The 26,562-nt window shown below is 52.2% G+C and overlaps 3 protein-coding genes across 6 annotated transcripts; all 3 read right to left on the bottom strand.

Annotated features, from left to right (window-relative positions):
* Positions 1-750: 750 nt before the first annotated feature.
* STX5 (syntaxin 5) lies at positions 751-16,296 on the bottom strand. 4 transcript variants are annotated; one of them, XM_080639999.1, is made up of 12 exons: positions 16,065-16,179; positions 15,500-15,610; positions 15,164-15,407; positions 14,112-14,182; positions 13,876-13,931; positions 13,690-13,760; positions 7,949-8,065; positions 7,810-7,866; positions 7,550-7,631; positions 6,781-6,887; positions 6,500-6,621; positions 751-1,494 (listed from the first exon to the last, which is right to left on the bottom strand). In XM_080639999.1, the coding sequence occupies exons 3-12, from the start codon at positions 15,386-15,388 to the stop codon at positions 1,335-1,337; spliced, it is 1,068 nt and encodes a 355-aa protein (XP_080496125.1). In that variant the 5' UTR covers positions 15,389-15,407; positions 15,500-15,610; positions 16,065-16,179; the 3' UTR covers positions 751-1,334. The 4 variants fall into 4 exon arrangements, with proteins under 4 accessions (XP_080496125.1, XP_080496123.1, XP_080496126.1 ...); XM_080639997.1 differs by lacking the exon at positions 15,500-15,610 and having other exon boundaries at positions 16,065-16,296; XM_080640000.1 differs by lacking the exon at positions 15,500-15,610 and having other exon boundaries at positions 15,164-15,322; positions 16,065-16,198.
* Positions 16,297-16,492: 196 nt separating this feature from the next.
* On the bottom strand, positions 16,493-16,874 carry TEX54 (testis expressed 54; the record flags this gene model as incomplete). Its single annotated transcript, XM_080688463.1, has 2 exons — positions 16,493-16,692; positions 16,796-16,874. The coding sequence occupies 2 exons, from the start codon at positions 16,872-16,874 to the stop codon at positions 16,493-16,495; spliced, it is 279 nt and encodes a 92-aa protein (XP_080544589.1).
* Positions 16,875-17,035: 161 nt separating this feature from the next.
* WDR74 (WD repeat domain 74) lies at positions 17,036-23,924 on the bottom strand. The gene is made up of 11 exons (XM_080688462.1): positions 22,725-23,924; positions 22,534-22,640; positions 22,333-22,454; positions 20,489-20,564; positions 20,204-20,350; positions 19,941-20,042; positions 18,690-18,790; positions 18,548-18,603; positions 17,936-18,081; positions 17,793-17,849; positions 17,036-17,260 (listed from the first exon to the last, which is right to left on the bottom strand). Exons 1-11 carry the CDS (start codon positions 22,786-22,788, stop codon positions 17,081-17,083), a joined length of 1,158 nt encoding a protein of 385 aa, XP_080544588.1. The 5' UTR covers positions 22,789-23,924; the 3' UTR covers positions 17,036-17,080.
* Positions 23,925-26,562: the final 2,638 nt, after the last annotated feature.

Below are 26,562 nucleotides of genomic sequence, written 5' to 3'. Positions count from 1 at the left end.
CCGCCAGGCCCACACTGTGTGTCAACTGGGTACTGAAGGGTCTAGCAAGACCACCTGCTGAACAGAGGCCAAGGGGAGAGGAAATATTTAAATGCCAGGGCTAGAAAAGGCGTGGGCTTTCCTAGACACCCCCCCGCCCCAAGTACTAGGGCCAAGCCAGTGTATGGTGACTGTTGTCTCTACTGCTTGAGCTTCCTTCGTGTTGAGATGAGAGGACTCCAATGACCTCATAATGATGTGGTGGTGGGTCCTGGTTAGGAATGACAAGGCATATTAACCTCCTTGGAGGGTGGGTATTCCAGGCAGGTCGCATTCTCCTGTGACTGGCTTGGAGTTGGGGAGGGGCTTGGAGGGAACCAAGAACCTCGGCTGGAGCTGGGAATGAATTCTTCACTTCATCCTTCCCTCTTGGCAGCAGAGCTCCTGCTTCATCCAGCTCGAGGAAACACCGGGACCAACCAGGTAGATGCAGATGAAACAGGTCCAAAAACTGCTGGAGATGGTCCTGGAAGTTGCCACCCATCAGGAATGCACCGAGGTCCTGCTTGCCCCTTTGAAGGGGAGCCGCCGTGCTAATGAAATGCTGCTGTACTTGCTTTTCCTGCCTGGAGGCCACTGTGCACAGAGCCCACAGCCTGGCCCCTCACAGCCACTGGCCCAGCCCTTGCAGTTCTTCACCTGGATATGGGCTTTCTCCACGCGTTGCCTAGTACCCTCGACGCTCCCACCCAGAAATGACGACATGGCTAGTGAGGCTGTCAGTCTTGCTGTAATTGGGAGAAAACAGCTGCAGCTCATTTGGCAGACTGAGTCACCATCGGCCAAAGGTGGGGTTGTGCAGGCAGCTGAGGTGCTCAGGGCCCCTGCCTCACATAGTGAAGAGAGGAAGAAAGAGGTCAAATTTTAACCCAGATGGGAAAGTTGGTCCCGGGGCAGGTTCGCTTCCTGTCCTCACTCTCAGGATGTGAGGAAGGGTGTCCTCTCCCCTTGCTGCCCAAGTTCCCTTTGGGAGAGGCTGGGGAGGGTTTATAAAAATCTCCTAGTGGAGACCACCTCCTCCACTGGCCCCTAGGTAGCCACTGCTCCTTTCCAGCCACTTCACAGCAGAAACCAAATCCAGAACCGTGTTTCAGGGCCCGAGGGTGGTGAGGGGAGGACAGGGTGGCTGGCTAGAGGCAAGGGGTGGGGGTCCAGGGGCAGTGGCCATTCTTAGCAGTTCCAGGAAAACAGGGCCTTTCTCCCAAGCACCCTGCACAGGCTCAGTGGCAGCACTGGCCACCTGCCCTCCCACGTGGGTTCCAAACCCCCACGGAGTGCCTTAGAGTGGAGAAGGTTCAGGCAAGGAAGACCACAAAGATGATGAAGAAGACAATGAGGATGAGGAAGATTTTGACCATGAGCCACCGGTTGGAGGTAACGGACTGAAAGTACTTGAGGATCTCTGAATGGGCGGCCTCAACGTCCAGCTGGGCTCCCATCACGTTCTCATCAATCCTGGAGGTAGGCAAGGAGGAGAGGAAACGGGACTCTGATTAGAAAGCACGCTACTGAAGCTTATCTGGTGACATGGGAAGATGGTCACAGTGCGTAGGAGTAAAAGACGTTTAAGCATGTCTTTCCCTTCCCGCTGTTCCCCCAGGCATTACCTTTGCCTTGCTCTCTCCTAAGCTCCAAGGGCCGTTCTTCTGCCTCTATAACTTGTTTCCTGAGCCGATGCAGTCCAGCTGGCTCGCTTCTCCTACCTCTCTAACTTTCCAAATAAACTTTCTCTTAGAATTTGAAACAAAGTGTTTATATGCAATATGATCCCGTGTGTGTGTGTGTGTGTGTGTGTGTGTGTGTGTGTGTGTAGAAAAAGCTCTGGAGTCTGACTGGCCAGGCTCAGTGGTTGAGCATCAACCTATGAACCAGGAGGTCACAGTTCGGTTCCTGACCAGGACACGTGCCTGGATTGTGGGCTTGATCCTCAGTGTGGGGCGTGCAGGAGGCAGCCAATCGATGATTCTCTCTCATCATTGATGTTTCTCTCTCTCCCTCACCCTTCCCCTCTGAAATCAATAAAAAGATATTAAAAAAAAAGAAGTTCACAGGCCATTCCAGTCAGGAAATCCTGGTTCTAAGTATAACAGAAAGAGAAACTTAATTACATGAACAGGAAGTCAGGGGGTAAGAAAAGCCCCACATTAGGAGACCATGTCTTGCCAGAGTACAGAGAAGTCTTCAGAGGAAGGGCAATCTCTTGAGAAATTGCTGAGAAAAAGGAAACATTTCCCAGCCAGCCTGCATATGCAGTCCTGAAAGACAAACACAATCCTGACCTTTGCAAAGGGAGGCCCTGGGAGCAGAGACTTTCCCAAGTTGTGAGGATAGAAAAGTCAGTGAAGCAGGCAGTCCAGCTGGGGAGTGAGAGGAAAGGCTAGGCCGTGGCTGCAAGCCCCAGGTCCTGTGTCATGAGGACCGTGAGCTAATCTCTGTCCAAGTACAGGAGCCTGGATTGTACTTGATTTCCTATCTACGTCAGAGAGGCTAACTAAAGTATCAGGTTTTCTAGCTTTTGGCTATAATTACATTTCTCAGTGTGGGTGCATCTGTCATCTCATCTACATACATAAAAGGCTAATATGCTAAATGTCCGACTAGTCGCTATGACGTGCACTGACCACCACGGGGTAGACACTCAACGCAGGAGCTGTTAGCTGCAGTGACTTGGCAGCAAAGGTTCTCGGGTGACACAACCAGAAACCAGACAGGAGGGAGCCCGATCCCTCATGGGGCCTTGCAATTCCACCTTTAGCCGTGGGTTATGTTGTTGCTGGGGCACTGTGGGCCCCAAATCTGGTTTACTGCACTCTTGTGTTTGCATTCCACACCCTGTACAACAGCAACTTTGCGAGTGCCCTCTCGCACTCTGGGAACCCTCAGGGAATTTCGGAGAGCCGGTTTTGGCCTGATCCCCACAGGCCAGGCCGAGCGACCCCACCTGCCGAAGGGACCCTGCTCACTCTGCAGACGCTGGGAAGGGACCACAGGAGGTTGGCTCCAGGGCATGTCCGGCCCATCTTGCCCAGTCCCACCCTGCCGGCCACCTTCTAATTAATTTCCTTTCAATGTGCACGAATCCGTGCACTGGGTCACTAGTATTCAATCAAGCTCACATTGGCTCTAACAAAAATGGAGAAATAATAAATGCAATTTGGCATATAAAAGATTTAAAATGGAAGTCCATGAATGAAACTATATAAAAGGGAACACGGGTGGTAAAAAAAAACTGCAAATCAATAGGACACTAAGAGGAAATAGCAAGGGAGTTATAAAACGAAAATGAATGGGGCAGAAAATAAGGGCTTGGGAAGGAGAGGTCTAAGGAAAATGGAAAAGAAAAGGCTTACATGGTGAGGAGGACAAAAGAACATCTTACTGCTGGCTCAGTTCAGTGTTGAACCATGAATCAGGAGGTCATGGGTTTGATTCCCAGTTAGGGCACATATCTGGGTTGTGGGTTCAATCCCCAGTGTGGGGCATGCAGGAGGCAGCCAATCCATAATTCTCATCATTGGTGTTTCTATCTCTCTCTCCCTTCCTCTCTGAAACCAATAAGAAATTAAAAAAAAAAAAAAAAAAAAGAATGGCCGAAACCGGTTTGGCTCAGTGGATAGAGCATCGGCCTGCAGACTGAAAGGTCCCAGGTTCGATTCCGGTCAAGGGCACGTACCTTGGTTGCGGGCACATCCCCAGTAGGGGGTGTGCAGGAGGCAGCTGATCGATGTTTCTCTCTCATCGATGTTTCTAGCTCTCTATCCCTCTCCTCTCTCTTCCTCTCTGTAAAAAATCAGTAAAATATATTTAAAAAAAAAAAGAATGAAGGTAACAACTGTGCTGTACACCTGAAACTGATATAAAATAATATTGAGTGTAAACTATAATTTTAAAAAATTTTAACATTATTTTAAAGAATGAAGTCCCTGGCTGGTGTGGCTCAGTTGGTTGAGTGCCATCCTGTGCACTGAAGGGTCTCTGGTTTGTTCCCTGGTGAGGGCATATGCCTGGGTTTTGGGTTCAGTCACCGGTCAAGGTACATGCAGGAGGCAGCCGATTGATGTTTCTCTTTCACATCGATGTTTCTCTCTCCTTTCTCTCTCCCTCTCTTCCTTCCTCTTTCTCTAAAATCGATACAAAAACAAAAAAAAGTGAAATAGAGATATTTTTCTCAGCAAGGGTAAGGATGAACAAAAAGCAAAAAATCCTGAAGTTCTTCAGGTTAAAGGAAAGTGATACCAGATTGAAAGTGGAAGGAAGGAAGGAAGGAAGAGCATTGGAAATGGTAAAAACATGAGTAAATATAAAAGACTATTTTTTCCTCTTTCAATAAATTTTATATATTTTTAAAAATATAGTTTTAGTGATTTCAGAGAGGAAGGGAGAGAGGGAGAGAGACAGAAGCATCAATGATGAGAGAGAATTATCCATCGGCTGCCTCCTGCATGCCCCCTGCAGGGATGAAGCCTGCAATCTGGGCATGTGCCCTGACTAGGAATCAAACTGTGACCTCCTGGTTCATAGGTCAACGCTCAACCACGGAGCAACACCAGCCGGGCCGTACGTGTAGTTGTAATAATAAATCTCCCCTGCCCTAACCGGTTTGGCTCAGTGGATAGAGCGTCAGCCTGCGGACTGAAGGGTCCCGGGTTCGATTCCGGTCAAGGGCATGTACCTTGGTTGCAGGCACATCCCCAGTGGGGGGTGTGCAGGAGGCAGCTGATCGATGTTTCTCTCTCATCGATGTTTCTAACTCTCTATCATTCTCCCTTCCTCTCTGTGAAAAAATCAATAAAATATATTTAAAATAATAATAATAATAATAAATCTCCCCTACTGAGCTTTAAGTTCTGCAAGTGCAGGACTGTTTATCTCTTTTGTCCAAGGCTGTGCCTGTATCTCTATAACCCAGTGACTTTCAACCTTTTTCATCTCACAGCACACATAACTACTAAGAAATGTACTATATGTTTTGCCAACCTGACAAAAAATAGTAATTTTGATTCATTCACATAAGCAGTTTATTATTGTGTTGGCTGTTGTCAATTTTTTTAAATCCTCACCTGAAGACATTTTCTCCATTGCTGTTTAGCCATGTGAGAGACACATCGATTGGTTGCCTCTTGCACCAGCCCCCAATGGGGCCAGGAATCAAACCTGCAACCCAGGTACATGCCCTTGACCTGCCCTTGACTGGGAATCCAATCCACGACCCTTTGGTGGGTGGGCCGATGCTCTATCCACTGGGCACACTGGCCAGAGCTCTGTTGTCATTTTTTATTTGACAATCTAAGGGGGGGAAGTCCGTGTCCCTCACTAAATAGTCAGATAGTGTGTATTTTCAAAATTCTTGCTGCACACGGGTTGAAATTGCTGCTATAACCGATTGAATGAATAGTAATTGCCAAAGTGGAAGAGCTGATAAAATGCCTCAGAGCCCCAGCTGGGTTGGCTCAGTGGATAGAGCGTCTGCCTGCGGACTGAAGGGTCCCAGATTGATGTTTCTCTCTCTCCCTCTCCTTCCTCTCTGAAACCAGTAAGAACATACATACATGTTTTTAAAGGCCTCTTACAGCAGCAGGTGGCACCAGAGGGGCAGAGAGGCCCTCCCATGGGTGGGCTCTGCCCCCCTCCCTCCACCTCATCCTGTCCCTCTCTGTCCCTGCTCATTACTTTCTAGCCAAGCTGGTCTTTGATTCTTTCTTTTTTTTTTTTTTAAGGATATATTTTATTGATTTTTTACAGAGAGGAAGGGAGAGGGAGAGAGAGTTAGAAACATCGATGAGAGAGAAACATCGATCAGCTGCCTCCTGCACACCCTCCACTGGGGATGTGCCCGCAACCAAGGTACATGCCCCTGACCGGAATCGAACCTGGGACCCTTCAGTCCGCAGGCCGACGCTCTATCCACTGAGCCAGACCGGTGAGGGCTGGTCTTTGATTCTTGAATGCAGCAGGAACGTCCCACCTTGGAGCCTTAGCTGTCCACACTGCCTAGAATACTCTTTCTCTCTCCTCTGCATGGTTGGATCCCTCTTGTCATTCAGGTCTCTGCTTTAATCAGCATCACGGTCTTCGGAATGGCCCTCTCCGCCACCCAGTCTGATATACCTTCTAGTCAGCACTTTCTTAACACATCACCCCGCTTTAACTCTGCACACGGCGTTCACTCTCTGAAAAGGACTCGTCAATCCTCCTCAGCAGGTGCGATGCATCCCACACACACTTACAAAAGTTAAGCTCCACGAAGGAGAGGTTTTGCTTTCCTCCTCACTGCTGGCCCCGCACCTGGCACAGCCCGCCAGGGACCAGGTGCGCCACAACCGGTGCAGTCCACGGAAGCCGGCGGGCGGTGTCCGGACCCTACTCTCCCAACGACTGTCCCTGCGGACCTTGAGGGTGCCAGCCACCCGCAGGGAGAGAAAGCTCTTCTGTCTGGGGTGGGAGAGAGAGAGAGTCTCACCTCTGAATGGTTTCTTCCTGCTCCTTAACCATGTGCGCCAACTGCTGAAAGATGGAGCCCAGCTCAACGATGGTGGACTCGATGTTCTGCATGGTGTCTGCGCGGCTCTGGATGTAGGAGTCCTTCGGAGCAGAGAGCGGACGTGAGCGCTGGGAGCTTCCGAGGGCAGAGCCTGCCGCCTGAGGACCCTCCCAGCGTGCCATTCCACACGGCACGTTCCAAACACTTGTGGCCCACGGAGAACATTGGGGCAACTCCTCCCCAGCTCAGAACCTACGTACCTGCTCGTCAATGAGCTGTAGCTGCTGGCTGGTCCGAGAGTCCATCATGTCGATGGCCACATCCCCGGAGGCACGGGACTCTGACCCCAAAACCACAGCACCTCCTCCTGAAGGAAGAAGACAGGGTGTTTGTGTGTGTGTGTGTGTGTGTGTGTGTGTGTGTGTGTGTTTTACATGGTATTTTTTAAAAAATATATATATTTTATTGATTTTTTACAGAGAGGAAAGGAGAGGAATAGAGAGTTAGAAACATCGATGAGAGAGAAACATCGATTCAGCTGCCTCCTGCACACTCCCTACTGGGGATGTGCCCACAACCAAGGTACATGCCCTTGACTGGAATCGAACCTGGGACCACTGAGTCCGCAGGCCGACGCTCTATCCACTGAGCCAAACTGGTTAGGGCGGTATTTTTTTTTTTTATTCGTTAAAAGCAGTTTCAAAGCCCGCATGCTCTCGATTTGAATCCCACTTACTAGCCTTATAACCCTGGACAAGTCATTTAAGAAAGCGAATAAAGTGAGTGCACAAAAAATATTAGTAACTGTTATTCTTCTGAACATGACTGAATTCATCCCGAACAGCGAGAACGTGGGAAAGCAAGTGTGGATCCGGGACACCATCAATAAAGTTGACCTTGGAGAGAGAAAGCTTAGCAACTTCCTTGCCCCCGTATTCTCTTCCCCAACCCCTGCCCTTAGAAGATGCCATCACAACCAGAGGAACTAAGCTGTACCCCTCAGGACTCCCCGGATGGCCTGTGACTTACCCAGGTGGTTGGGGGCCAGGGGCAGGGCTGACACAGGCGCTCGGGAGAACTGCTCCCGCCGGCTCCTCTGCTGCTTCAGGTTCTGGGGTTGGGGAAGAAACGCAAAGGTCCTGAGGCTCCTGGAACGCAGGTGTGTTAGGCCCCGTCCTGTGGGCCCACGGCCCTGGCACCCTTCCCTTGCCTTCCACCTGTCTCTCTCCCCTTTCCCTCTTGGACCCTTATCTTCGGACTCCCATCCCTCCTACACAGACTCTACTCACCTCTGTCCTTACTTCTAAAACGGATTTGAAGTCGTTAGACATGGACGCCAGCTTTGACTGGAAGAAAAAGAGAGAGTCAGCCAAGGAAGACAAGACCTTTTTGCCTTTCGTCTCCCCGTCTCCCGCACCCAGGTCCCACCTGCAGGGAGACCACTATGGTGTTGGAATGGGTTTGCAGGTGCCGGCCGCTCTGGCTGCCCTTGGCCCTCACAAAATCCTGAAGCTGGGCGATCTGCTTGTTGAGGCTGTTGATATCCTGGTGAAAGAGCCAACAGAAAAAGCGTATCAGCCAAGGAGTCCTTGGCCAGCGTCTCTCCCGCATGGACAGCCCTGGCAGGGAGGACAGAGTGGGAGTTACTAGCAGTTACAAGGCAGCCCAAAAGGGCCCGCTGGGATTTTCCAAGCTCTGCACTTTTCTCAGGTTCAGTCCCTGCAGAGGAGAAACAAAGAGATGAAATATGGCCTCACCGATGTGCAGATAAATGACTTGTTTACCCCTCCACCCCACTGCCCTACTTCACACCATGATGCCAAGTTCATGGTCACAGAAACACGTAAAAGGCCAAATCTTCAACCTAGAGCATGTTAACCAACAACGCATTATGTGGTACTCAGGAGAAAAGAGGAGTCAAAGGCAACATGATTTTCCAGAAGCATCCATGAAACAATTTCTACATACACAATTCCTTTTAGGCTGGCGCCATTCTGAGGCTCAGCCCATCTGGTTTTCCAGATGACCTAACAAAGTCATAGTTCTTAAGAAAAAAAAAAAAGTTTCACTGCGCCCTGTCCGGATAGCTCAGTTGGTTTAGAGCATCATCCCGATATGCCAGGTTATGGGTTAGATCCCTGGCCAGGGCACATACAAGCAACAGCCAATGAATGCATCAATGAGTGGAACAACAAAGTGATGTTTCTCTCTCTCTCCCTTCCTCTCTCTAAAATCGATTTTTAAAAAATTAGCCCTAGCCAGTTTGGCTCAGTGGAGAGAGTGTTGGCCCACGGACTGAAGGGTCCTGGGTTCAATTCCGGTCAGGGGCGCATACCTTGTTTGTAGGCATGATCCCCAGCACTGGTTGGGGTGCGTGCGGGAGGCAACCAATGGATAATGTCTCTCTCACATCGATGTTTCTCTCTGACTCTCTCCCTCCCTTCCACTCTCTCTAAGACTCAATGGAAGAAGGTCCTCAGATGGAGATTAAATTAATTAAAAATATCGCAAGAATGAAAGCTGTGACTTGTTCAAGGTCACACACAGGAGGAGTAGCACAGTCGGGCTTTCTATACCAGACCAGAGCCTCATCCACTGCCCAACCCAGCCTGCCAAGGGCCACGTTAGACAAAGGCCATGGAGGCCGCCAGAGAATGGCAGAGAAAGTGTGGCCCAGGGCAGCCAGCCAGAGAGGCCTCCGAGGAAGAAGAAAAGGGAAGGGGAAGGAGGCCCAGAACAGTAAGTTCAAGAAATAGCCGAGTCCTAACTGGTTGCTCAGTAGTTAGAGCGTCAGCCCGCGGACTACAGGGTTCTGTTGTGATCAATGGGAAAATAATATCCTCAGGATTAACAAACAACAAGAGAAACAGCTAGCTGGAAAAACCAGATGAGACAACGTCTACCACTCCAAAGTCTCCCCCGTCAGTATCTCCCCAAATAGTGTCCTTGCCCCAACCCTTCTCCAGGCCCTCGGACGCCTTCACAGGCTGTGGGTCCGTCCCTTTGGAAAGCTGATGCAGCCCCTCATAGTCATGGGTCCAAACCTACATTTCAGGTTTTCCCCATAAGATCTCCTCTCCCGCCAAAACCGGTTTGGCTCAGTGGATAGAGCGTCAGCCTGCGGACTGGGGGGGTCCCAGGTTCTATTCTGGTCAAGGGCACGTAACTTGGTTGCGGGCACATCCCCAGTGGGAGGTGTGCAGGAGGCAGCTGATCGATGTTTCTCTCTCATCGATGTTTCTGACTCTCTCTCCCTCTTCCTTCCTCTCTGTAAAAAATCAATAAAATATATTAAAAAAAAAAAAAAAAAAAGATCTCTTCTCCCAGGGTTCTAGCTTAGAAAGCGGCACCATGTCCCACCACGGCGCCCAAGCTAGAAGCTTCTAGATCACATACTCGCACACCCCCAACCCACCTGCCCATATACCACAACACAACCATGTTCCACCGAGCGCTTACTGTGTACTCAGCACCGTGCAAACACAACAGCAACCTCGGGTTTGTTTACTGTGTGTCATGCAACTCACTAGGCAGCTTACAACCTCCCTCGTAAACTTAACACAGAAAACAACGTTTAATTCCCCCTCGAAGCCATTCCCCCATCTTCCTTCTTTTCCATTTTGGTAAACGGCACCACCAGTCACCAGCTGTTCAGACCAAAAACTCAGAGCCACCCTCAACTCCTCTTTTCCCGTAACCCATATGGAACCTAGAAAGAAGAAAGAACCCAGCTGAATCTGCCCACTCCCCTCTACGGAGCCCATCCTCGCCCAACTGTCTGTTCTCTCTGAAAAGCTCCACGAGCCCTAACCGGTGTTGCTCAGTGGGTAGAGCGTCGGCCTGCGGACTGAAAGGTCCCGGGTTTGATTCCGGTCAAGGGCATGTACCTTGGTTGCGGGCACATCCCCAGTAGGAGGTGTGCAGGAGGCAGCTGATCGATGTTTCTCTCTCATCGATGTTTCTAACTCTCTATCCCTCTCCCTCTCTGTAAAAAAATCAATAAAATATATTAAAAAACAAAAACAAAAAAACAACAGCTCCACGACCTCCTAAGTGGCCTTCCTCCCAGGGCTGTCCCGCTACAATCCCTTTCTACACAGCAACCAGCGTGGTCTTTTCGACCCGAAGCGGGACACACATCCCTCTGCTTGCAATCTTCCCACTACATTTAAAATCCAACCCAAATTCCATGCCTGGCTTGCGCAGATGCTCAGTGGTCTGGCCCCCACGTTTCTGACCTCATCCCCTCCCAGTCTCCTTCACACTTGCTATGCTGCAATCACATTAGCCTCTTTCATGTTTACCAAAGTCTCCCACACTCTAGAGCCTCTTCCTTTGCTTTTCTCACTTTCTAGAAAGTGCTCCCCCCATATCTTGGATGAATGGCTTTTCCCTAACCATTCAGGTCTCAGTGTCACTTGTTTACCCCCAACCTACATCACCCCATCTAAAGTAGGCTCCTACCCTGAGTAACCCACTTACGTTATTTCTTTTTAAAAAATATATATTTTTATTGATTTCAGAGAGGAAGGGAGAAGGAGAGACAGAAACATCAAAGATGAGAGAGAATCATTGACAGGCTGCCTTCTGCACACCCCCTACTGGGGATCCAGGCATGTGCCCTGACCAGGAATTGAACTGTGACTTCCTGGTTCATAGTTGACACTCAACCACTGAGCCACGCCAGCTGGGCTTACATTATTTCTTATTAAAAAATTTACCATTGCCTGAGATTGCCTTTTCTGTTTACTGATCTAGTGCCTCGTTTACCCATTCAGAAAGGGATTTCCCAAAGACAGAAACCACACAGACACCTGTCTGTTTGCGGCCCAATCCCCAGGACCAGGCAGCCAAATGCGCTCAATAATGTGAGTGAGTGATTGGAAAATACACAAGGGAACTCTGACAACCACCCTATGAGGTAGGTACTGTTACCAGCTCCTTTTTATTTCTTTTTTTTTTTAAATATATTTTATTGATTTTTCACAGAGAGGAAGGGAGAGGGATAGAGAGTTAGAAACATCGATGAGAGAGAAACATCAATCAGCTGCCTCCTGCACACCTCCTACTGGGGATGTGCCCGCAACCAAGGTACATGCCCTTGACCGGAATCGAACCCGGGACCCTTGAGTCTGCAGGCTGACGCTCTGTCCACTGAGCCAAACTGGTTAGGGCTCCTTTTTATTTCTAAGGGAAATGAAGCTCAGAGCAGGTAGGTGCTTAGGTCTTTGTTCTCTCCCAAGACAACAAAGGGGTGGGCCTGGGACTTGAACGCAGGTCTGCCTGAATCCAGTTGTGGTTCTTGAGTACCTATCAGTAACACTGCAATCGTTAGCGGACCCCCTTTCTACCCAGCACAGAGTGCCCTTTGGCCTCTGCCAGAAGCACCTTTGCCCTGGATAACTGCAGGGACGGCAGCAGGGTCCTTCCGAGCCTCCCTGCCCATCCATGCTCCAGTGTCTTCTCCCCTCCTTCCAAGGTCCTTCAGCCTCGCAGTTTATTCTGATTACAGTGTGCTGGGAAGGCAAGGAGTCACACTGTGGAGACCTGTGCAGACCAGTGTCTCTCAGACAGAACTGGGATCCCGGTTCTAACCGTCTTTGCAGCCCACGGCATTCAGAGTGGGTCCACACTCCTTAAAAAGGCCCACAACCATCTTCACAGCCAGCCACCAGTCTACCTTTAAAGCCTATCCATCTCCTGCCAATGACTCATCCGGTCAACAAGTACCGAGTACCTACCAAATGCCAGACACTGCCACAGGCATTTGGGGCTCATCTGTGAACAGGAAAAAGAAAGGAAAAAGATCTCCGCTCTTGGGGGCACTTCCTTTTTGAGGGGAAATGAGGTAGTTGGGAGAGAACAAAGACAAACAATAAACATAATGAGCTAATTATACAAAACACTGAAATGATTCAAGTGCTATGAAAAAGAAAACAGCCCTGGCCAGGTGGCTCAGTTGGTTAGAGCAGTGGTCGGCAAACTGCGGCTCGCGAGCCACATGTGGCTCATGAGCCGCAGTTTGCCGCTCTGTTGACTAATGAGTTTGCCGACCACTGGGTTAGAGCATCGCCCTGATAGACAAAGGTTGCAGGTTTGATCCCCGGGCAGGGCACATACAAGAATCAACCAATGATGCATAAATAAGTGGAACAAATCAATATTTCTCTCCCCTTTCCTCACTAAAATCAATCCATTAAAATAGTAATCTATAATAATAAAAGCGTACTATGCTAATTAGACCCGACATCCTTCGGGATGAAGGTGGGGCTGCGAGGGCAGCCCGGGTCCGGGTGCCAGAGGGCAGCCAGCGCCCGCAGCCAGCCGGGGGAAGGAAAGCCTACTGTTCCATCGGGCCTCTAGTGACTAAACAAACAAACACGAAGAACAGAGCAAGGTAAGGGAGGTCAGAGCTTTGGTTGCTGGCTTTATTAAACCGCACCATCAGGTAGGCCTCCTGAGCAGGTGACATCTGAGCAAAGCCCGGAGCTTTCCCTTTTAAAAGCCATACCCCTGCACTCAGTTTTCTGTCTGGAATTTTCTTCACTGGCTCTCGACAAGCTTTAAAACTAGCTCAGATGTGACCTCCTCTGAAAAACCTTTTCCAGTGTTCCAGGCTGTTTCATTCATTTTAAAAAATCTGTATTGCTGAAAGTGTGACACCTGCCCCCCTTTCATTCATCTTTTTGTAAAAGGTTCCCTATACACTCATCTCCTATTCATGTTATGGGGCTGGGTACTCTTCTAGACAATAAACCCTCGAAGGCAGAATCTTGTCATGTTTGGGAGACAAGTGGCCAGCGCAGTGTTTTGTACACAGTAGGTAATAAAACAATATCTAGAGCAGGGGTGGGCAAACTTTTTGACTCGAGGGCCACCATGGGTTCTTAAACTGGACCGGAGGGCCGGAACAAAAGCATGGATGGAGTGTTTGTGTGAACTAATATAAATTCAAAGTAAAGGAGCGGAGGGGAGAGCAAGAGAACCGGATAGAACAGCCGGATCCGGCCCGCGGGCCGTAGTTTGCCCACGGCTGATCTAGAGACTCAATGGATGAGCAAGATGTTTGGGGCTAACTCCAGAAACTTGCTCTGAGCCTCCACGGCAATGGAAAAGGACGGAAGTGATCTGACTGGAAATCTGGCCTCTCTTGATCGCTCGTCGCTCACCTGTTTGATGATATAAGTTAGCTCCTCAATCTCCACGGCTTTATCATCAAAGAGGGACTTGCGCTTTGCCACTGCAGAGATAAAGAAGCCACGACGGGTGACGTCAAAGAGGAGGCTCGGGGAGTACGGTTCCCCGACCCTCTTTGGTCCACTGCCCCATCCCCGAAACACCCCAAGAACACTCACAGATTGTCAGCTTCTCCAGCTTGGCAAATGTGTTGCTGAGGTCTTTCCCAATGCGCCTGCAAGCAAGCATTAGGGAGAACACCGTGGGAAAGAGCAGGAGAGAGCCTGTTCCCCCATCAGCTCCAGCACAACCCGTTCCAGCCCTCACAGCCAAGGCCACCACAGCCAAGGCCACCACAGGCAAGCCTGCTTCTCCTCAGACACTGCGTCCGCCCGCCTCACTTCTCTCAACTCACTTGGCCATGAGGGAGAATTCACTGCGCTGCCGGACAGCACGGAGAGCCGGTTTGTTCGTCTGTATTCCATTCTGAAAAGCAATGTCAAGAGGTGAAACTTGAATCCCCCTTCCCCATGACCAGCTTTCACTGTTCTCAGCTGTCCACTACACGCTCTCTCTAGGACTGACGGTATTCTCGACCAGAGGGTCTGTAGTAGCAGTAGATGAGAGACCAGATTTAAAGACAAAGAGACCTGGGTTCAAATCTTGATTCCATCCCTTAGTAGCTGGGGTGTTTCAGGCAAGTTACTTAATCCATTCTGAATCTGTATTTCCTCTCCTATAAAACCAAGACCATCCACACCTCCTTACTGTTGTTGCTAAGATTAAAGGACACAGGGTTGTAAAAGTGTTTCAGCGAAATAGCTGGTGCACTAAAGACTAGATAAATAGCTCGGATTACCGTTCTAGTCTTCCCATCTGGGAATCGAAGAGGATGACTGGCAAGCTCTTGGAGAGCATACAGGGGAGCAGGTGTTAACCAGTGCCGAGCAGTGAACGTATTGGAAATGACAGTCCCTCAGGTCCCACCTACACGCACAAAGTCTGGATCAAGACCAGGGAGTGCAACTTTTTCAAAAGCACTCCAGACTGATTTTGATAGAAGTTCCTCATCTAGAACACTTCCTTCAGTTTACAGATATAAAAACAGAGCCAACCTGTGGCAGAACGACACCAGAACTAGAATTCAAAGTGGTTGTCTCTGGGCTAAAGGCTCTTTCTAGAACCTGTTCCTTATCCAAACCCAACATATCCTAGCCACCTCTCATCCCGAGATATTCCTGCAGGACCAGCAACCCTACCCTCCAGGTTCCTCACAGGATAAAGTCTGTATGTTTGCCTGTAGGTAGCGAGCCCACCTCTTCATGGATCCCACCGCCCCCTCCAAGACTGGTCAGTTCTCCACCAGGCTCCCGCAAGAATGCCCGCAACCAGCAGTGCGGGGACCCAGCCTCTCCCAGCTCCGAGTGGAGCTCACCCCTGCCTCTCTTGCCCACTCCTGGTCCTTACCTGACGGCTCTGCAGGAATTTGCAGGCAGACAGGAACTCCTGGGTCCGATCCCGGCAGGACATGGTGTCGGGAGGGGGAGGGACCAGGGCCACTGGGGGGGGCGGAGGGGCGATGTCGCTGCTGCTACTGCCAGCAGTTGCAGGGGACAGGACCTGTGTCTTTGAGAGACCCAGGTAGACACCCTGATCCGTGTTCTTAGTCCCGTAGCGTTTCCGCGGGATCATTGAGACGCATAACCTCGGACTGTTGTGGAGGGGAGAGTGTCATTCCCAGGCCTCTTCCCCAGAAATCCCCCCCAACCAGCAAATTCTTATGCCCCAAAGCCAACCGCAGACCTGGGGCCGGCCGGCAACAGGCAGGGCCCCACTTCCTCTCCGGCCTAAGCCGCTCCCCTCCTCACTCTTCTTCCAACTTGGCTCGGGCAGCCGGAGCGCGGGCCGGGGGCCCTGAAGCAGAGACAGGGCCAAAGGCAGGACCCGCGGCCCCAAAGCTCCAGCTCGGCCTGTGCAACTGCCCCAGGCCCTAACGGGGCCCTCTCGGATCCACGGGTTCCTTCCCCGCCTCAGGGAGAAAGGGTAACGGGCCTTCTGAGGGGGGGACACTTCGGTGGGCGGAGGGGGAGAAATCTCTGGGTGTTTATTTGAAACAGGAAGTCCCACCCCCCACTCAAGCTCCGCCTTCTAGGGGACTGCAACTACTGATTAGCTAATGCCGACGTCCTTCTTAATAGCGGCTTTCCTGATTGGACACCGAGGTATTCGCTCACCCGGAGTCCGGCCGGCAAGACTTGTCCGCTCGCTCCTAGTTTCCTTCCCCCCCGTCCCCCACCCGTCATCGCCCTCGGAAAGCCGCGGCCCCGAGCTGACACGGCGGCCAGACCACTCTTAGAGCAAGTCCTACCTCCTCTCCGCCGCCTGCCGCCGCCGCTGCCACAATCTCCTGGGTCGTCACCGCCTACTCCCCGGGCGCGGAAGCCTCCGAAACTCGACCAAAGACTAGAAGCCGCCACGTCACCCACACGTAACCCCACCCCCGGTGACTAGAGGGCGGTACACGCCTATTCGAGCCCGGCAACCCGAGGGACTCGCTCCCCACCCAAATACAAGAACGACTCCGCTCTCCCATTGGCTAGGCCGCTGCCGTGGCCCCGCCTCTAGGAACTAGAGCAGGGGCCCATTGGGCTGGGCCAGCCTCTGCGGAGGAGCCTTAAAGAGACCGCAGCCCGGGTGGTGCGGGCAGAGGGGCAGCAGAGGCACAAGCGCTTCGGCTAGTACACGTTAGAAACTTTATTCTCTGGAAGCTGGGGAGGACTGAGAGCAGGGCTGGGGTCATCCCTTCTCCGGCTCCTCCCGGATTTCCTCCGGGTTCTCCTGGAACGTACACCCATGCTTGATTGACTGCCTCTTGGCTGACCGCGAGCCCCGACGGCTGAACAAGGATAGCCGCCGCCACAGCACGGTGATCAAAAGGCTTTCGTTAGACTTGGGATTCCGGTGGTCCGACGAGTTCACATCGACCTCCTCGGTGTCTGCGAGGATGAAGCGGCCGCTGAACTCCACTCCCCCCTCCCACCTCCTGACCCTGACCCCTCTCCCGTTCCCTGGACACCCCAGCTGTGTTTCTGTTCCCACCTTCCTCGACTTCCTCCAATCCGGCCTCCTTGGGCTTCCCACTGGAGCTTTTCAAGTTCTTGTCTTGGCAGCAGCCCATGGCCCGCTAGGGCCGGGCTCGCCCGGCACTCGCACTCGGTGCCACCACTCCAGCCCACCTGGCTCCCACCAGCTTTTGTGACGTCAGATATCCCGCCGCCCCAGCTCCGAGGGCAGCCACCCCTTTAATTTCTCCCATCACAAAAGGCGCAGGCGCAGAGTCACGATGGGTGTCAGCTGTTTATTTACAAAGTGAGATCAGGCCCTTCAGGGGCTAGCGGAGCCAGGCCGCTTCTTCTTTCTCCGTCTGGTTTGGAAGACCCCTGATGGCTGTTCCAAATCAGGGAGCTTGCGCTTGGCAGCTGCCTCCAAAGAGGCCCAAAGTTCATCTGCCTCGGTGTCTTCTGGGGACAACTTACTGGGCTCCTGAGGCTCTGGCGGCTCATCCTAGTGAGTGGAGAAAAGCTTAGGAGTCAGGGGCACAGGAGGAGACCCACAGGGAAGCGCTCTTGCCAGGTACCACCACTTTCTTTCCCGCTCTGGGAAACAATTCCCACCCATGTTCCTGTGTCACTCTTGGCAGGAACCTGTCAGGACTCTAACTATTAACCAGGGGTCCTCAAACTTTTTAAACAGGGAGCCAGTTCACTGTCCCTCAGACCGTTGGAGGGCCGGACTATAGTTTAAAAAAAAAACTATGAACAAATTCCTATGTGCACTGCGGGCCCGGGACGCGTCGGCTGCTAAGCAGGACAGGCAGCGGCACCCGGCGGGCCGGATCCATGTCCTCGGCGGGCCGCATGTGGCCCGCGGGCCGTAGTTTGAGGACGCCTGCATTAACACTCCTCACAAAAATGAAGTAATGTGGCAGGGAGAGGGACAGGTCCAGTCTCTGTCCCAGCTGCTTCCTTCTCCCCACGGGAAAGCAATTCTCACATCTATGCTCTTGGTTCCAACCTTCCCAGACCCAACTGCTCACCTCCCAGTTATCCCGGCCCGACAGAAGAAGGCAGTTCAGTTGAGACTTCAGATAAACCTGCAAGAGAGCAGGGACCTTAAGGAGTCAAACCAATGAAATGCACAGAAATAGGAATGGGGGCACAGGAGAGAGCAGGCTCTCACCTTATGCTCCAGGCCCCGGGGGTTCCGGATCCTGTGCACCCTCAGGATTCTGTCCAGGCCACAGGAGGCTAGGAGAGGCTTTGAAGGGTGGCACTGCACCCCTCGGACACTGCCTGCCAGCCCCTTCAGACAGCCCAGCAGGCGCCCTGGAGAAAGGGGGAGGCATTAGGCGAGCAAACCACCAGAACTGAGTATTTATTGTTGGGATCGTTTTTCACTTCGGGAAGTACTTTGTCCAAGCTCATACAGCTTTTTTTCTTTTTTTAAAATATATTTTATTGATTTTTTACAGAGAGGAAGGGAGAGGGAGAGAGAGTTAGAAACATGGATGAGAGAGAAACATCGATCAGCTGCCTCCTGCACACCTCCCACTGGGGATGTGCCCGCAACCAAGGTACATGCCCCTGACCGGAATCGAACCTGGGACCTTTCAGTCCGTAGGCCGATGCTCTATCCACTGAGCCAAACCAGTTAGGGCTCAATACAGCTTTTGAAACCAGGATTTGAACCCAAACTGATACCTAAATGAGGGTTCAACTGCCCCAGGTACTGCCTCAGGGGGAATCCTGCCCCCCCCCCCCCCCCGCCCCAAAAGGCTCCCCAGTCCCCTACCTTGCCGAAGGTCAATTTCTGCCAGCTGCCCATGAGTGTTCCCTACAATCACCGAGCTGAGGAGTAGACCAGAGGCAGGTGGGGTCAGCAGGAGCCCCCTGAAGTCCTTCCTGACCCCACTCTGTGCCCTCTAAACACTCACTTGCCCCCGGGAGTGAGAGTCATAGCTGTCAGTGGGTACTCTCCATAGGTGGTCTCTAGGACTGGCCGGCGTTGGGGGGAGGCTGGATCATAGACACGGACCTGGAAGAAGACTTAACTATCACAAGGGTACCCTCACCCCACCCCCCACATCTTCACCCCCTCCTTCATATACTGCTTTCCTGTTTATGACCCACTCTTAGAGAAACTTTCTCATTTGGAATGTAGCCCTCTTCCCCGAGTGTTGGGGGTGGGGGAGAACTGCTTAGCAGCATAAATGGACAGGGCCGAGGGGAGTGATCCCCCAGGCTGGGAAGTGGCAGCATCCCTGGTCTTCCTTCATGTGTGACCAGCCCCTCCCCACATACTCCCATCCTGGCATGGAAAAGCGAGGCAGTCCAATCGTCAGCAGATGCTCAATTTCAAGCCAAGAGGTTTAGCCTGAACAAGGGAGGACAGAGGAAGCCCTCAAGTGTGTGCAGCAGAAGCATATCACCAAGATCAGACCTCAATGTGCAGAGCGAAGGAAACAGCAAACCCATGGACCCGTCCTGCCCGGGTCAGGGCTGGAAGATCCCCAGCTGGGCCCTTCCTATGGCGCTGAGGCGCTGAGGCCAGAGGAGAGGCAAGCCTGGGTCCTGCAGCAAATCAGAGGCTGCATCAGGACCAGAAACCCAGGTCTCTCTCTCTCTTTTTTTTTTTTTTAATATATTTTATTGATTTTTTACAGAGAGGAAGGGAGAGGGATAGAGAGTTAGAAACATCGATGAGAGAGAAACATCGATCAGCTGCCTCTTGCACACCCCCTACTGGGGATGTGCCCGCAACCAAGGTACATGCCCTTGACCGGAATCGAACCCGGGACCCTTCAGTCCGCAGGCCGACGCTCTATCCACTGAGCCAAACCGGTTTCGGCGAAACCCAGGTCTCTTGACGTGCAGCCCAATGTCCTCTCGTGACACCTGCACCCTGTAACTCTACTGGGAAGGAAATACTCCCTCCCCTCCACCTCTCCTCTCTTCTAGATGGAGGAACGTGAAGAGTCCTAGTTCAGCAAACTCCATCCCAGAGCACAGTAAGAGAAGGCTGCGGGGCTGAAATGGACAAAGGCGCCCCCTCCTCTGAGCCCAGGGATGGGAGGGTGGTGAGAAGGATGGCTGTGACGGAGGACGGGGCAGAGCCCCTGCAGAGAGCTGTTTCTTTAGGAGGCTGCTTAAGCCCAGTAGGAGGTAAGGGTGGGGTGGTACCTCACCTGGTGGTACCCTGTACAGGTGACGAGCTTCTGTGACTCAGGGAGGAACTGTATGTCCTGGTCCCAGATGGGAACTCGCAGGTCAAGCCAGTCATTCCGTACCTGGTGGAGTGGGTCAGTGGGGGACAGGTAGTGGGGAGCTAGTGTGCCCCTTCCTATTGCCCTCCGTCATCATCCCTAAAGCCCATCTGGTCTCTGACTCATGGTCAGTGGCCCCAGCCTCCCTGGACCTCAGACCCAGTCCCTCCCTACACGTCACTCACGTTCTTGGCTCTGAACACAGGCTCCTCAGACCCCTGCAGGTCCCACACCTTCAAAGCATTCTCCTTCCCACCTGTGGCAACTACATGGGGGTGCACTGGGTCTTGGCGCATCCTACACACCCCAGGGCCCACCCTCAGTTCCAGGAGCTGAAAAGAATGAGAGAGGAGAGGGGAAATGGGAGTCCATTCCTGAATCCCTAAGCATCCTCCCCAGAAGCCCTCATTCAGCTCCTACCCTGGCTCCCACCTTCCCCAACCAAGAGCATCAGGGCAGGGGAGCCTCACTGGGTCAGAGGATGTCTCCTTGTCATTGTCACGCCAGACTCGGAGAATCCCAGAATCCACACATGTGATGAGGGTGCTGCAGGGAGAGGAAGGATAGAGTTAGGTTTTTAAAAAAAAAAGTGTGAAAATATTCTCTAAGCCCCAGTCGACCGCCCCCCCTCCCCCCGCCACATTAACTAGACTCTAACCCAGGGGTGGGCAAACTTTTTGACTCGAGGGCCACAATGAGTTCTTAAACTGGACCAGAGGGCCGGAACAAAAGCATGGATGGAGTGTTTGTGTGAACTAATATAAATTCAAAGTAAACATCATTACATAAAAGGGTACGGTCTTTCGGCTCCGCGGGCCGGATAGAACAGCCGAACGGGCCGGATCCGGCCCGCGGGCCGTAGTTTGCCCACGGCTGCTCTAACCAGCCCTCTTCCTAAGAAAGCGTCCAGGTGACGTGGGTCTGGACAATTTCTGGCTTCAGTTTAGTAGTATATTATTTAATTTCCTTGTTAGCGTGAGGTTTTATAAGTGAAGAAACGGAGGCTCTGAGCAATGAAAATGTTTGCCCACTCAGCAAATGTCAGAACCAGAAGTCAAGTCTGTGATTTCTCCAAAGCAAAGTGCCTTTGTAATCCACAGCCACATCTAGGGGCACCTGGCCCTGTAGTCTTTCTGAATCTTTCTTCGGTCACCGGGGGTCAGGATCAGTCACTCTGAAAGGACTGAAATGGGACTGGTCGGGAATTAGGGTTTGGCCCAAGTCAAACACCAGCTTCTTCTCTTGAGTTCCCTGTCTGGGTTCCACGTGCTAACTGTCCATCCCCCCGCCCCCCACGGTGCTCTCCTCCCAAGAAGCCCAAGCAAGTCTCTCCCTAGAAGCTGTCCAGCCCCAGCCTATGCTCTTTCTCACATTTGCCCACCCTCTCCACCTTGGTTCAGGGTCTGCATCGCCTGCCTCGGCTGTGGCAATAGTCTCCCAACTGCTCTCTCCCCAGTTCACCCTCCACACTCCTACAGGCTCACAGCTTGGACCACAGCACTGCTGCTCAAAACCGGTTAACTCCCCACCACCTACAAAACAAAAATGCCAGTCTCTCAGCCTGGCACTTACGGCCCTTTACAATCAACCCCAACCTACCCTGCCCATCTTGCATTAAAATGCTTCCTCGGCGTCCACCCCCCAAATGCGATTTATCTTCCCTGAAAGGTACCCTGTGGCCCGACACCAATCCTTGGCCTCTGCCCAGGAAGTAGCCTCTTTCCAAAATGCCCTTACCCCTTTCTCCACCTGTCAAAATTTTACCAACCCTTCAAGGCCTGCTTTAAACTTCTCACTCCCCCCGAGCCTCCTAGACCTCACCTGTCAGCATTATCCCCATCAAACCCACACAGCCTGCCCACAACCTCCTCTCTCCATTTAGGAAGAAAGCTAGGCCAGTAACTGACCACCGGTACTTTCCTCCTACCCTTTCCTTTGGGAGTTTCATCACAGTGTTAGTGGTTGTCATCCCCATTTAAAGGCATCCTCTCCGAGCAAACTATGGAAATGACTTGCTCAGGGTCACGCAAAGGTCATGGAATCAGGAGGAAATCCCTCGGGGATGCAAACTGTGTAACAGTAGGTACTGTGTGCGCGTCTGGTTTACCTGCAGCCCTTGCACTTTGCTCAGTGCCCGTAACTCGGTAGGTGTTCAAATAAACGCTTGTTACAGGAATGAACGAAAGAAGGCAGGACACACGTCCCTGTCGCCGAGTCCAGGTCCGAGTCCCCTAAGGGTTGATCGCCATTATTCGGCCGTCCTACGGGAGCCTCGACGCTCTCCCTAAGCGTTCAGCGAGGGGCTCGGTCTTACCCGTCGACCTGGGCGAGGCCTCGGAACGTGCCCTCCCCGCCGGGGCAGTGCCTCTGGCCCTGGAATCTGCCCTCCTCGGTGCTGAAGTGCCTCACCGTCCCGTCGGCACAGCCCACCAGGATCTGCGGGCAGAGGAGGGCAGGATGGCGAGGAGAGCGAGGCTACCGGCCCCCCCGCTCCGGCCCGGCCACGGCCGCTCACCTGGGTCTCCCCGCCCGCGCCCCAGCACAGGGCGCTCACCGCCTCCTCGCGCCGAGGCTGTCCCGCCGCCGTGAAGTTCGCCGCCTGTTTGCGCTGAAGGTTCACCCCTGCGGGACGCGGGCGTCAGTCACACCGGGTCGCGAGCGGGCGACCCCGCCCCCCACTTCCCGACGCCGGCTCCCGCCACCCACCTTTCAGGATCCCGGTCTCGGTTCCGACCCACACATGGTTCCAGCGTGCCCCGGCAGCAGCCATAACGGAGCCGGCCGACAGCCGCACTTCCGGCGCAGCGTCGCGTCACCAGCGCGCGCCGCGTGGGATCCGGACGTTTAAAGGGCCCGCGGAGTGTCAGCCGCCCGCCTGCTCCCTCCCGCATCGCGGTGCGGAGTCTAAATGTAGAGATTCTTGTGCGGATCTGAAGAGCAACTCGACCCGGTTTCCCTTGCAGCGGGTCTCAGCCTCAGTGGACCGCGGTGCCGGGCGAGCCAGCCCCAGGCCGCCGCCCTGCCCCCGAGCTTCGTGGCTTGTTTTTTTCTGCTGCAGACGCGATTCCAATCACTTTTGCGACGCACGATTTCTAACTCGAGTATAAAAGACACAAAACAAAGAAAAGACGGGGGCAATGAAACCGACGACCTTAAAACAGATCTCTGTTTTGGAAAGGTGGAGATAGAGACGCCGTTTTTATTTCCTCACTTTGAGGTTTGGTGATGGTAAAAACTAGCTCAGAGTAAAACTCTGCAAAGTTAATAGAAACAGGATAACCTGCAATGTCATAACGGCCCCCTTCCTTGGGTGACTGTTTTCTTCCTGAGAAATAGGCTTGAGCTCTGAAATCGTAGACTCTCAGAAGCTTTGCTGTTCGACGTTGTATCGGTAAAAATAAAGCATCCCCCTCTTGCCTGGCAGATTGTCTCCCACGGAAAAGCAGCCTTGTCAGCGCAGCTGCAGAGCTGCCGATAAGAATCCTGAGCGTAACATTCCACATTTCCTCTATTACCAAGGAAACCGTACCCTGGGTACCCTTCACAGCCCGGACCGGAGGCGGACGTCTTTGCACACAGTTCTACTCTGTATCGAGCCTATCAGGACAAACTCCATCTTTCCCTATAATACTATAACTTATTTTTTGGGAGGCATCCATCCATTCCTCATTTGTGCGGTCTTCCTCATGGTAAAGTCGGGGGAGACGTCTGGGTTTTTAAGGCTGATAGGATTAGACCTAGAAATCTGCCTTTGTTTTTTATTGTTTAAAATCCTTACCCGAAGACATTTCTTCCATTGCTTTGATAAGAGAGTGGAAGGGAGGGAGAGAGAGAGAAAAAAAAAAAAAACACATCATGTGAGAGAGACACATCCATTGGTTGCCTTGCCTCCCGCGCGCCTCCTCTGCCCCCGCCCTGGGGCCGGGGACCTAACCCGCAACCCAAGTGCACGCCCCTGACCCGAAATAGAACTCGTGACCCTGGAGTGCGCAGGCCGATGCTCCAACCCCCGAGCAAAACTGGGCAGGGCGAAATCTACCTTTTAAAAAAATCCTTGCCGAAACTGGTTTGGCTCAGTGGATAGAGCGTCGGCCTGCGGACTGAAGGGTCCCGGGTTCGATTCCAGTCAAGGGCATGTACCTTGGCTGTGGGCACATCCCTGGTAGGTAACGGTGTGCAAGAGGCAGCTGATCCATGTTTCTCTCTCATCGATGTTTCTAACTCTATCCTTCTCCCTTCCTCTCTGTAAAAAATCAATAAAATATATTTTAGCCGAAACCGGTTTGGCTCAGTGGATAGAGCGTCGGCCTGCGGACTGAAGGGTCCCGGGTTCGATTCCAGTCAAGGGCATGTACCTTGGTTGCGGGCACATCCCCAGTGGGAGGTGTGCAGGAGGCAGCTGATCGATGTTTCTCTCTCATCGATGTTTCTAGCTCTCTATCCCTCTCCCTTCTCTGTAAAATATCAATAAAATATATTTTAAAAATATATATATATTTTTAAAAAATCCTTGCCGAGGGACTCTCTCCCCCTCCTCACGTGGGAATCTGTGCTTGTTTCTCGTTAATTTTCCCTCTTTTCCTATAAAAATAAAAGCCCCTTACCCGAGGATGTATTTTTCTTATTGATTTAGAGGAAGGGGGAGAAAGGGAAACAAGGCTTGCTTGTGCCTTGAGCAGAATTAAAACTGGCCTTTAGAACGGTGAGCCTTCTGGGTGAGGGCTGTACTCCAACCAACGGCATCACGCTGGCCCGGGTGAACTCTGCCTTTGGAAAGAGAGAAAAAGTCAAATAAGAAATGGGACAAGGAGGACCAGTCTTTAGGGTTTCAGCTAATTATGCCCGGACATTTTCTGCTTCCGGTTACTTAAGTAATTCAGGTTTAGTCTTTCTTTGAACCAGTGGTTTTCCCCCGAGGGGGTGCACCGTTCCTGGAGATACTGCAATACCAGGTCGATGCGTGGAGTGGACGGAGCAAGCTCCTATTCCATCTCCCAGTCTCAAAAATCCATTTAATATATTGTCCTCGGATAGAGGACGTATCAGATATTAAACTGATAAGAACAGATACTACACTTGATCTTAGCCAAAAGGCCGAGAAGCGATACCCCTGTCCTCGCCTCTGCGCCAGGCTTACCGTTCCTGTAGCTTTTACAGTTGTGGTTACTTTTATGGCATAACGATTAGATTGTCTTCAATACGTCGTGTTTCTTAAACCCAGTTTTTCGTTATTCTCTTTCTTAAAAATAACAGCAGATTGTGGGGAACAGACTTAAATAGAATTCTTTATTGCTTTTCCCACACGCTCCCTGCTGGGTGTGTTTTGCATAAACCCGCCCCTCCTCTTTGTAACCATCTTGGGATTGGTCCACATACAAGTCGTCATTTCAGTGCCCGCTTGGTCTCTTTTTCTCCCAGACTGTAGCTTAGTCTCCCGTCCTGAAGGCTCGCTGGCGACCCGTGGGTTGAAGATGCGGCGGGTGGCGGTGGCCCCCTTTGCGGGACACGTTTGAAGAGGCCGCGGTTCCCGAGCTCGGGTCTTGGAGTCCAAGTTGCTGAGTTGGGATCCTCCACGTGGCGCAGGTCCCTGTCTCCTGCCCTGTTCCATGGGGAAATCATCCCGCGCTTAGGCGCTGGTCGTGAGAAGTGGGGACACAGTGAAGGGTGGCCTTTAGAACTGAGTTTTCCTCGCATCCTGGCTCTTTCCTGTGCTCCTCCCTGACTTGTCACACCCACCCCGTGGAGCAACAAGGCCTTTCAGAGGTTCCTGATTCCAGCACCCCGGATCCAACGCTGGGAGAGGTGGTGGGGCCAGTGTAGGTCCAATTTAAATGAGCAATTCTTTTATAGGCTCAAAGCAAAGGCTTTATGAAGGGACTAGAGGCCCGGTGCACAACATTCGTGCACTGGGAGGGGGGGGGTCCGTCAGCCCGGCCTGCACCCTGGCACAGTCTAGTACCCCTTGCTCCTTACCGCCCACCACCGCTGGGCTTGCCAGTCGTGCGCCTGCGCCCGGCCTCTGGCTGATTGGTGCGCCCCAGGGGCCAGCTCCTGGGTTGAACATCTGCCCCCTGGTGGTCAGCGCATACCATGACGGGTGGTTCCACCTTTGGGTTGCTTTGCATGTTAGGGTTTTATTATATAGGATTCTAGATCTGGCAGTGTCTTAGAAGGGACCTGAGGTCCTGTTTCCTTGGAAAGCAGAGGCCTCGGCTCTGTGTCAAAGGTACAGGCATGGCTGAGATCCTTCAGGCAAGAGTAGGTCATTCCATTCCCTAATGTAATTTCAACTGGCAAGCTTTCTGAAAAGCCATGATTTTAGAGAACAAGGTCAAGGTTCTCAGCACTGTGTCCCCGATGTTAATAAAGAGAAGCGTAAAACCAGGGCCTCCAGCAAGGGGCTGCATTAAGGGGGTGTGGTATGTAGAATGCTGCCCCCACAAAGGTGCCTATGTTCCAATTATTAGAACCTCTGAATGTGTGATCTTACATGGAAAGAGTTCCTTTGTAGTTGGGGTGAAGGCTTTTGAGAATGCATTATGGC

The sequence above is a fragment of the Plecotus auritus genome, assembly GCF_963455305.1.
Source record: "Plecotus auritus genome assembly, chromosome: 9".
Taxonomy (NCBI): domain Eukaryota; kingdom Metazoa; phylum Chordata; class Mammalia; order Chiroptera; family Vespertilionidae; genus Plecotus; species Plecotus auritus.
The sequence above is the reverse complement of the archived record's forward strand: the minus strand, read 5'-3'. Positions and strand labels throughout refer to the sequence as shown.

What these genes read in the sequence shown, in the direction of transcription:
- STX5 (XM_080639997.1), bottom strand. Translation starts at nt 15,388, where the DNA reads ATGATCCCGCGGAAACGCTACGGGACTAAGAACACGGATCAGGGTGTC. An exon ending in CCATAGTGGTCTCCCTGCAG is followed by an intron (nt 7,867 to 7,948) that starts GTGGGACCTGGG and finishes TTTTTCTTCCAG; the next exon opens with TCAAAGCTGGCGTCCATGTC. An exon ending in TTTTAGAAGTAAGGACAGAG is followed by an intron (nt 7,632 to 7,809) that starts GTGAGTAGAGTC and finishes CCCCAACCCCAG; the next exon opens with AACCTGAAGCAGCAGAGGAG.
- WDR74 (XM_080688462.1), bottom strand. Translation starts at nt 22,788, where the DNA reads ATGGCTGCTGCCGGGGCACGCTGGAACCATGTGTGGGTCGGAACCGAG. An exon ending in CCTGTACAGGGTACCACCAG is followed by an intron (nt 18,791 to 19,940) that starts GTGAGGTACCAC and finishes GTCTTCTTCCAG; the next exon opens with GTCCGTGTCTATGATCCAGC. An exon ending in AGAAATTGACCTTCGGCAAG is followed by an intron (nt 18,082 to 18,547) that starts GTAGGGGACTGG and finishes CCCTTTCTCCAG; the next exon opens with GGCGCCTGCTGGGCTGTCTG.